The sequence below is a fragment of the Denticeps clupeoides genome, chromosome 13 (genome assembly GCF_900700375.1).
Source record: "Denticeps clupeoides chromosome 13, fDenClu1.1, whole genome shotgun sequence".
Lineage (NCBI taxonomy): Eukaryota > Metazoa > Chordata > Actinopteri > Clupeiformes > Denticipitidae > Denticeps > Denticeps clupeoides.
Window position 1 is genome coordinate 4,162,027 of NC_041719.1, and position 10,677 is coordinate 4,172,703.

Genomic DNA, 10,677 nt, shown 5'->3' on the forward strand with positions numbered 1-10,677 from the left:
ATAAGATAAAACATCTGGTGGATTGGTGCCGGAGCAACAAGCTGACTCTAAATGTCACCAAGACCAAAGAGATGGTTGTCAACTTAAGGAACAAACCGACCGAATAGATTTGCTGTTGAGCTCGTCAGCAGCGTGAAGTTCCTGGGTGTGCACATGACAGACGACCTCTCCTGGAGCCTCAACACCACCAAGAAAGCCCAGCAATATCTGCACGTCCTCAGGAAGCTGAAGAAGGCCAACCTCCCTCCTCCCATCATTCTACCAGGGGACCATTGAGAGTGTTCTCTGCTGCTACATCACTGCTACATTTTGCACGTCTCTGCTCTTTTTGCACGTTCCTGCACATTTTGAACATGTTTGTCTTGTCTTGTGTGTCCTGTTTGAAATATCCAACATATCCACTTACAAGCATCCTACATGATGTTGTCCAGTTATGTCCAGTTCAACCTCTTCATTGTACAGAAAAGTTCTACTTTTCTTCTATGGCGATAACCTGTACAGTATTTAAGCTTTAGTTTTAGTTAGTATAGTTTAGTGTGGTTATACATATATATAACCCCACTATAACCACACTATAGCTTGGTGGTAGTAGCCTAGTGGGTAACACACTCGACTATGAACCAGAAGACCCAGGTTCAAATCCCGCTTAATACCATTGTGTCCCTGAGCAGGACACTTAACCCTGAGTTGCTCCAGGGGGGGGAATGACCCTGTAACTACTGATTGTAAGTCGCTCTGGATAAGGGCGTCTGGTAAATGCCGTAAGTGTAAATGTAAATATATATGATTGCACCATGGGGGGGGTTATTGTGTATTATTTCAATACACAATAAACGGTGTATCCTGTTGTACTGACAATAAACCAGTCTTGAATCTTGAAGTGAAGTACGTTTGATGAATCAGTTTTTTCCTCTTTTTACTTTCATGGCTGCTTTGTTCACTAATGTCATCACCAAACCTTCAGTCCCCGTTGTCCAACGTAAGGTGGTGGAGAGAAGAGGAGAGTGTGAAATGCTGCCATCACAGCAAAAGCTTCCTGGTTTGGAGAGACGCAGATGTTATTTTTGGTTTATTACCTAAACTCACGTGTGTTTTTTTCCATAGTTCTGCGGCTTCAGTTTTCTTCTACAACGATTAAATAAAGTCTAGATCCAACCTTTTGACCGGCACTGTATATATGTAGACTACTATAAAACAATGCATTACAGTGTACCCCTAGAATATTAACGTGATGTTGCTAAGTAACGTTCCAAGAAACAACTTTTGATTTCAGAAAAAAAAAAAGTAGCGATCGTGAAAATGAGCAGAGAACGCGGTCGCGGTCACCGTGCGGGGGGACGCGGCTGGACGTGGCGGCTCTGGCTCGGACTCTCGGAAAGGGGGCGGGGCCTGTCGCGAGGTGGGCGGGTACTTATTCTCGAGTCGCCGGGCGGCCCCTTTGAAGGCTGCGGTGACCTGCAGGATCCGCGGTTCGTGCTCGGTTCTCCCCCCGCCGTGCCAATGCTGGAATGGGTCGCTTTTTGGGGCGTCCCCGTGTTCGTGCTCTCAGCCTGGCTGGCCTGGAGGCTCTCCGGAGCGCCGGGAGCTCCAGCGGCCCGGGAGCGGCGTGCACCTGACCCGTGCGGGGGTCAGGCTGGGGACGAAGGTGGCGCCGCCGCGCTGACGTGCAAGCGCTCCGCGCTGGCGAGCTACCTGCTGCGCCACTGTGTAACTTTCCGCCGGGCCCCGGCGTGCCGCGGGTGGGACTGGAGGTCGAGCCCGCTGCTGCAGACCGTGCTCGGGGTCTGCTGGCCGCACGACTCGGCGGTCCGCTTCGTCCGCGACCACCTGCAGATGAGCGACGACGGCATCGTGGCGCTGGACTGGGCGCTTGCGGGACCGGCGGCCCCCCACAGGCGCAGGAGGACGTCCAGCAACTCCAGCAGCCCCATTCTGCTCATCATACCCAACTCCTTCGGCAAAATCACACGGAACGTGGTGCAGGTAACGGGATTAAAGATCACGATGGGCTGTAAAAAATTAATTTCATTAGGCTGCTTAATTATAACGTCGGATAGTGGGCGTGGCCCAAACAGCTTCCTTCAGAAGTCTCGATCCTGGTATACCACCTAATAATAACGTCTCAAGGAACAGGATTTACGAACCATCTCGTTTCCCACAAAGTCGGTCTGTGCCCATACAATTTACCCATTTGGGTTTCTAGACGCAATGCAAACTAAGAACTACGGTACATAGTGTCATATTGGGCGCCGTATAGAAATTAAATTAAGAAAAGTGTAATAAATTGTCTGACCGGGGGTGTCCGCTTTCATCAGGCTGCTCGACTAATAAGAGAGATAAGTGCATATTTTTTTTAATTCTCTGATTGTTTGTGATGCTGGTCTTAGTACATTCTGTTGTGCTTCTGAACCAATGCTCTTGTTAAAGGGTCAGTAATGCATCGTATTAACACCAGCATGGTTTGAACAGTATGGTTGTCATATCTAGTGGGTTTTTTTTTGAGCGAAATGGGAAATTTCAGATGCTGAATTAACGGAAGCAGACATGTGTTCTTCTGCTGCAAAGATCCACCGTGCCTGCGAAATTCCGGCCTCTCTCTGCGGAAGCTGTCAAATGATACAGGTGGTTTGGCCATGGGCGAGAGTGAAAGTGATATTAAAACGTATGGTGTTGTGGGGTCCCCGGAGGCGGGGCGTGGCTCTCTCTGGTTGTGGGGGCTTGTCTCATCCTGGAGATTTTTCAGACATTTTTTTCGTGTCCCCAATCATGACAAAGAGCGTCACATGTAGTGTGAAGGGATGAACGTTACTCAGTGACAGTAGCCTGCAGGGTCTGTCCGACTTGATGGACAAGATTCTTGAATCAGCTGTACTATTATGGTTTTATTTCAGTTGAAGAGATGTATGTGTGGAATTTATGCACCACCAGTGGTTTGATCATAAAGTTTTCCCGCTGTGACACGTGCCAAAAGAAGGCCAAATGATGCCTCAAGAATGTATGATAATCAGAAAATGGTTGATATTTGTGGTAATCATTGAGGTTTGAATCCAGGGGGGTAGGTGGTGTTTGGTATTGGATTGGGCTGGAATTTATGAAAGCACCCTGGGTCATCTTTTTCCTAAGATGTAGTGTGTGGAGTCACCGGTTACACCATCAGAACGCGTGAATTAAAGTTGGTAGTGGGCGTGGCCATGTTTGTGTACAAGGAGGGCAGGGAACGGAGGGAAACTGAGGAGAAATGGAGGAGACAGACTTGGGCGTGTGATGTATTGACTGGTCTAGGTCAGGAACGTTAATGGTCAGAAAGAGGGAGGGAAACGCCACAAACAACGTCATTTAATAAACGAAAGAAGTACAATTCAAGCAGTCAGGCCATGAAAAAGCACAGGGTAGACTGCTGTGAACAGGGCATCTGTCTGGCGTACTTCCCCCCTCCTTCCCTCTCGTCTCAGCAGAACCACGCCATCTTTAACTCCGACAGGCTCCTCCTACAAAAGGGAAAACTCGGACACCACATCACATGACCACGGGACGTAACACAACAAATCGTCCAGAATATGATCTGTCAATCATGTCTGCAGGCTCCTCCCCCTTTCAAACCCCGTTTATTAAAAACAGCGTTACCGTTGTGGGTGTCAGAAATCATCACGCACCAACATAAATGGCCGGATAGCTGGATAGTTCCTCCTCTTCAGTGTCCCGTGAACTTATCAGGCCGCCACTTATCGTTCTTATTTGTTTGTTCCTGTAAATCATGTGTGACATTATGCCAGGAGAATCCTGCCCCCGGCGTCCCCGCAGATCTGTCCCTCTCCGCTGTATGATGCCGTTTAACAGCCCCTCATTGTTCCCCTCCTGGCATCTGCGGTGAAGAGTCGGTCACCGAGATTTTACGGGGTGCTCCGAGCCGGCGAGGAATGTGGCGGGAGGGAACGCGGCCGCTTTGCTCTGCGTGTCTCGAGTGCGGTGACGGAATTCCTCAGCAACCTGACACTTAACACAACACGGGGAGGGAAAACTACTGGCCGGTTCAAACCGCTTATTCGGCAACTCAGCAGGCTAACCTGACACTCATAATCAGTGTCAGCGGCGGCCTAGCGGTTAATGAAGCGGCCCCGTAATCAGAAGGTCGCCGGTTCGAATCCCGACCCGCCACTGAGCGAAGCACCGTCCCCACACACTGCTCCCCGGGCGCCTGTCATGGCCGCCCACTGCTCACTCAGGGTGATGGTTAAATGCAGAGGGCAAATTTCACTGTGTGCACCGTGTGCTGTGCTGCTGTGTATCACATGTGACAATCACTACACTTTCTCATAGTTTTTCAAGTTTATTATTAGCACAGGTGCTTTTTTTTTTTTTGAAAGATGAAAAAATGACCGGGTCAGTAAATGTGTGCGGGACGGTGCATCTTCCTGCAGCTCTGCGAAGTGGCCCTGACTCACGGCTACCTCCCCGTGGTCTTCAACCGGCGCGGCCAGAACGGCACGCCCCTCAGCACCGTCAAGCTGCAGCAGTTCGGCGACCCGGCGGACCTGCGCGAGGCCGTGCGCTACATCCGCTACCGGCAGCCGGCGGGCAGGCTGTACGCGGTCAGCGAGAGCACCGGCTCCGGCCTCCTGCTCTCCTACCTGGGGGAGTGCGGCTCCTCCAGCTACGTGACGGCGGCGGCCTGCATCTCGCCCGTCTTCCGCTGCCAGAGCTGGTTCGAGGGGGGCCCGGCCTGGCCGTTCCACGCGGGGCTCCTGCTGTACCAGAAGTTCTCCCTGAGCAGGTGAAACGTTTACGTCCTCCTCCAATTACACCAGTCGCTGTACGATAAGGTATCCATGGAGACCGAATACCTACGTCCACGGACATTAATTGCTTGGTGCACTCTGTAACATCAGTGAGATCAGTGGGGCAGTGGTGGCCTAGCGGTTAAGGAAGCGGCCCCGTAATCAGAAGGTTGCCGGTTCGAATCCCGAGCCGCCAAGGTGCCACTGAGGTGCCACTGAGCAAAGCACCGTCCCCACACACTGCTCCCCGGGCGCCTGTCATGGCTGCCCACTGCTCACTCAGGGTGATGGGTTAAATGCAGAGGACAAATTTCACTGTGTGCACCTTGTGCTGTGCTGCTGTGTATCACATGTGACAATCACTTCACTTTACTTTTTTATCTGAAAAAGATCTCGGTGGTGGCCTAGCGGTTAAGGAAGAGGCCCCGTAATCAGAAGGTTGTCGGTTCGAATCCCGAGCCGCCCGATTTACATTTACAGCATTTATCAGACACCCTTATCACTCAGTAGTTACAGGGACAGTCCCCACCTGGAGACACTCAGGGTTAAGTGTCTTGCTCAGGGACACGATGGTAGTAAGTGGGATTTGAACCTGGGGCTTCTGGTTCATAGGCGAGTGTGTTACCCGCTAGGCTACTACCACCCAACACAAGGGTGATGTTTAAAAGCAGAGGTCAGACTTCGTTGTGTCACCGTGTGCTGTGATGCAGTGTTTCACAATGACAATCACTTCACTTTCAGAACAAGTGCAGAGTGCGCCGGTTGATCTTTCTTTTCCTCTGTGTGTGTGTGTGTTTTATTCTGATTCAGGTACAAAACCGCGCTTGCAGAGTCCGTGCCCACCGACGCTCTCTTCTCCAGCTGCTCCCTGCGGACTATGGAGGAGGTTCTCTTCTGCCCGCAGGGCCCCGGGACCAGCAGCTGGGACGCCTACTGGGAGCGGAACGACCCTCTGCGGGACGTGGACGAGGTGGCCATCCCAGTTCTGTGCGTGTGCAGCCAGGACGATCCGGTGCGCGGGGTCCCCCGGGGCACCCTTCCTCTGGAGCTGTTTGAGAATAACCCTCACTTCTTCCTGCTGCTGGCCCGGCAGGGCGGCCACTGCGGCTTCGCCGCGGCCGAGGAGGGCCCCGGCCACTGGAGCCACGGGGCCGTGCTGGAGTTCCTGCGCGCCACCACCGACTTCTTCGCTGCCGAGGAGCGGGCGAAGGCACAAGCGGCGAGACGCAGGGGATTTGGTGGCCTGGGCAAAGCGTTCCGCCTCCGCAGCGTCAGCACGTGCAAGAAGGTGCCCGTCTGTTCCCACAATATCCACGAGATTTACAACTGGCAGCGGTCCTACACCAGGTGATGCTCCGGGTCAACGCTGGTCTGACGTTTGCCTCAGCCCTTTTCTCCGCCTCCTGCCCTGACTGGGACGTTGTCGAATCTAATGCCAGGGCAGGAGGCCCGGACTGCCCTCTGCTGGACAGGGTGCCATTTGGCAATGGGAAACGGGCAAATAACTTGCTGCATGCTGCATGCTTGCCCGCATTTTTGCATCATCAACAAAGGACAGCATTCCAGAATAAAGTGAAATTGTTTGAGATTGTATAATTTTTACCCCCCCCCACGCGGTGCTCTTTTATTGCTGCACCTCCCCACAAACAGGAAACACAAATCTGTCTGATCATGCGCCAGACCAATGGTCCGGTGTAATGTAGTAATGTAATAATATGTTTATTAAAAAGTTTGTCTGTTATGTAAGACCTTGATTTATGTAAAGTTTGTGAGATGCTGGGGGGGTTAGTTATATTAATTCAGACTCCATCTGGTTGTCTCTGTACCAGTTGTCCTTTCAATGATTGTAAATGTTTGTGTGCTAAATTAAATGAATGCGGAAAGTGTCGTTTAATTAATCTTTGCTAAAGCAGCTCCCTATTTTTTTTATTTTAATAATGTATTTTTGCTCATTCACACCCCCTAGATTTGTATTTCACTTTTACCAAACTGCTGTCATAATTTTATCTGCTCGCCATGATGACTGAGGAGGGAAATTCAGCATAAGCGATACTGTTTAAAACTCCTCTAGTCCTGGACACGAACATTTGCAACATAATTCATGATAATATTCCTCAAGAACAAAGTTTCAGTTGACTGAGAGTCTGAGCTTTTTTGTCTTATTTTAGTGAGAGTTATCCTCAACTATTTTAGTCTAATTTTAGTCAACAAAAATGGTATTTTAGTCTTTTTTTTTTTTTTTTTAGTAATGCAATTTGGTAAATTTAACCCAGTCAATATAGTACAAGTACCAGAACCCATTTTATAATTAACAGAAAGTTACCTTATAGACTCAAAAATACTCTACATCCATTCCAGTGGTTGCGTTTCTCCCCGTGACCACACATTCTGAAAGTGTGTCCACATATATAGTGATGTGATATATATATATATATGATCCACCACAAGCATTCTCAATATATTTATTTATACTTATCACATGATCAGCATTTACGTTTCGTTTTCATCCAGTCATAAATGTTCATTGACGAAGAAATTTTATCCAAAAATGTATTGATGAAAACAACACTTCAACCTACACTTTATTCTTTTCTTGGGTACATTTGAGTTATGCACTGCTTCTTGTTTGCTATTTTTTATTACATAATCTCACATGATATTTCATAGTTCTGTTCAGTTTTGTTCTATAACGTCAAAAGGACAGAGAAATGATTAGGCCAAAATTTGGACTGGTAGCGTATATATGCTTTATGTATGCTTCATACTTTATACATGTTTTTATGTCCTTCAAAACAGCTCTGGCCTACATTGATTTGATGTGACAGTCCCTACGGCCTGACACTCTCACAGACAAGAGCGGGGTACATCTTTAAACCAAATCTGGGATATTTCACTATCAGGGTGTCACTCTGCAGTGCCACGGTGCTGTTCTCTGTAGAACCTCATTGTGATGTGAAACAACATGCAAGCTGGTTAATCAATGTCTTCGTTAAATTGTTAGAATTGGATCGCCCTCCTCCCCACCTCGCTGACAATGAGATCAATGAAACTCATTTGATTAAAAAAAGATTCATTTTGCTCCCACTATGGGCTTATGTCCTTTGTCAAGAAAATATCATTATGGCCCAAAGACTTCACATGCATTTATTACATTTTATTTTAGTTGTAAATAAAATGTAATAAACAAATTGCTTTTGTAAGAGTTGTTCATATACGTCTATTTTCAGTTTTCTTTTTTCGTGACAAAATAGTGACATTATGTCACATGGGAATATATGTACTCATCTCAGTAAGCTGACTCACAGCTGGAGAAAGACATTTCTTAGTGAAGGAGCGGGCTGAAATGAAGTTTTAGAGCGCCATCTAGTGAGTATTTTTTTTTTTAAGAGTTGTGCACTTATTCTGGACCCTTTTCATTCAGAAATCTGATTTGTTCATATGCTGAGGATGCCACCGGTAAGTCCTTCTACTGCCAGTCGATAGGGTCACTAGGTGGCAGTGTGCACAGTGGGTATAGAGAGTGTAATATCTGTCCTGGACAGGCGTGGCGCTGAAGTGGGAATTCGGGCAGGTCCTGTCGAAACACATGAGTTCATACGTCAGATGATATTATGTCCCAGTGCGGCTAAATGGCCTTTACATGTGAACCTTTTGTTTTTTAGATGACATCTCCAGCTGACACATGTCACAGAAAAATAGCCAACGCCCAAACAGTGGGTGAAAATGTCAAGTGGGGACGCCCCCAGGAATTTTATGTTATCTGAGGTGCACGGCTTCCTTTGAGTTCGCCCGAACTGATGAATACTTGACCTGTAACCAAGGTTGTTGCACTTCCCAGGTGTGACCGTTCTGCGCTCCGGCGGCAAATATTTGCCGTAGCCTTTGGCAAGATCTTGGGCGTTTGAGTGACGTTAGTATAATAGGTGGTGTTATGGCAGGCAGAGTGAATGCGCTCTGTGTCTCGGGACATCAAGCTAACCTCTTCCGTCTGAGCAAACATACGCAGCGCAGACGCCGCGAGATCTGATAGGAATTGACAGCTAGTCTGGTTTGGCACAAGGACCCCAGTTCTTTCTAGAATGACAGTGGTCCGATTCTGTGCCTTTGGCTTTGCCGCAGCCAGCGAATGGCTTCCAGTCCATTTTGGTTTTGAAAAGTCAGTAGCCGTTTCTCATGTAGAATCACCAAGAAATCACTCATGACGAAAAGATCTTAGCACCTTCAAGCCCGAGGGTCACTTGCCCCCCTGTCGGCCTCACAGTTACCCCACAACGTCCCCAAAAATAGAGCCACCTCTGAGAGGGCAACCGATCACCGCTGGGAAAGTACTTATCTCCTGACCTCCGAAATGCTGTGTCTCATTACCCCCCAATTAGATGGCCTCACCGGAAGGCACCGTGCCGCGCTCCGCCCATGCAGCGTCACTCTTCAGGCTCCGCCCCCACACCTGAAAGTGCGAAGGGGAAGGGGCCGTCCTGCACTCCGTTATCGCCGTGCAGCCTTCGCGCAACATGATAACCGGCGGCCATGAAGGTTTTATTTTCTGTAAGTGGCTCCCCGGGGTCTGAACCCGCTCACCATTTGCCCCGGTATCAGATATTCAGGAAGTTCAGGGAGCCGATTCTAGTGGCCTTGCACGGACACAAGCCCTCACAGTTTTTGGTGACGATGACTATTATTATTATTATTATTAATAATGACTATTTTTGATTATTACTATGATACAGTGTCTGCTCTGTGTGACGGGCCGCTCCTGTGCTTTAAGGCGGAGCGCCGCTCCTCACACAGGCCAGCCAGGACCTGCCTGAAAGAAATTAATTACAGTGCATCCCCCTCGCATTGGATTTCACCCCGGGGGGGGCAGGACAAAATCCATGTCACACTATATTCAGATATCAAGTATTCGGCTCCGCGCCGGAGATCACGTTCTCGGTGTCGGGGGGCCGGGGCCGCCCCGGGTGAAGGGTGCGCCGTGCCCTCTGCGCTTCTGGAGGGTTCCGTGCGAGGGTTCCGTGTGTTCTGTGTTCTCTGCCGGCATTGCTGGTCAATAAAGCCCCCCCCACCGCCTCTGAGTTATGTCAATGGGCAGCGCTGAAAAGAGCAGTGTGCTATAGTTGGAGCAGCGGGCTCTATTTGTGGAAAATCAGCTGGAGAGACCGCCGGAATCTGTGTCAGACTTCGGACGGGCGGCTTTTTGCTGCATGTGGAGTTTTTGAGAGAGAGAGAGAGAGAGAGAGAGTGGTGAGGGGGTGGGGAGATACCTTTAGGTAACGCCACACCTCAGCGCCGGGTTCAGGCTCAACAGAGCCGTGTTGTCTGTAGAAACACGGCCGCCATCCGTCTGCAAGGTCAACTCACACACACACACACACACACACACACACACACGGAACTGATGGGAAAAACAGACATGTGACAGGAACAGGAAAGGCCAGAGGAGGAGTGCCTCTATCCCAGTTCCTTATCCGGAAAACCGCTCGGCCAGGGACGCGCAGCGGCTTCTCTGACCCAGTCGGCAGCGCCTGCCGCAGGGGGAATGTGGGTCACCCACACCCAAAGCGCCGTCACATGTTTTGTCAGCTCGGATCACACTCCCAAACCGCCCGGGCCATTATGTAACGTGTTATTGATTCCCGAGCACAGTGGGATCAGCCGCGGCTCACCTATTACCAGAGTCCGGCCTGGAAGCTGGCCTCACCTGCCACGCGTCCGCGCCCGCAGGACGCCTACGCCGACCGGCATCATTTTCCTGGGCCGCATTCCTCCTTTCCCTTCTGAACTTTATCTGCGAGTAAGCCTTGGCCTTGCGCGTGGAAAGGGAGATAAACGCCTCAAACTTTCATCCCGCGGCGCCTCGGGGGGCAGGACCGTTCACATGCACAGGGTCAGAGTCCCCCGCCCG

At 49.9% G+C, this 10,677-nt stretch overlaps 1 protein-coding gene and 1 long non-coding RNA gene across 2 annotated transcripts; one reads left to right on the top strand and one right to left on the bottom strand.

Moving 5' to 3' along the window:
* Nucleotides 1-1,460: 1,460 nt before the first annotated feature.
* abhd15a (abhydrolase domain containing 15a) lies at nt 1,461-6,516 on the top strand. The gene is made up of 3 exons (XM_029000706.1): nt 1,461-1,983; nt 4,419-4,771; nt 5,586-6,516. Exons 1-3 carry the CDS (start codon nt 1,501-1,503, stop codon nt 6,124-6,126), a joined length of 1,377 nt encoding a protein of 458 aa, XP_028856539.1. The 5' UTR covers nt 1,461-1,500; the 3' UTR covers nt 6,127-6,516.
* A 707-nt stretch (nt 6,517-7,223) lies between these two features.
* On the bottom strand, nt 7,224-10,677 carry LOC114802070 (uncharacterized). The gene is made up of 2 exons (XR_003751684.1): nt 10,474-10,677; nt 7,224-9,972 (listed from the first exon to the last, which is right to left on the bottom strand). It is a non-coding gene; the product is annotated as an uncharacterized LOC114802070 (long non-coding RNA).

What these genes read in the sequence shown, in the direction of transcription:
- abhd15a (XM_029000706.1), top strand. Translation starts at nt 1,501, where the DNA reads ATGCTGGAATGGGTCGCTTTTTGGGGCGTCCCCGTGTTCGTGCTCTCA. An exon ending in TCACACGGAACGTGGTGCAG is followed by an intron (nt 1,984 to 4,418) that starts GTAACGGGATTA and finishes ATCTTCCTGCAG; the next exon opens with CTCTGCGAAGTGGCCCTGAC. An exon ending in CAGAAGTTCTCCCTGAGCAG is followed by an intron (nt 4,772 to 5,585) that starts GTGAAACGTTTA and finishes ATTCTGATTCAG; the next exon opens with GTACAAAACCGCGCTTGCAG.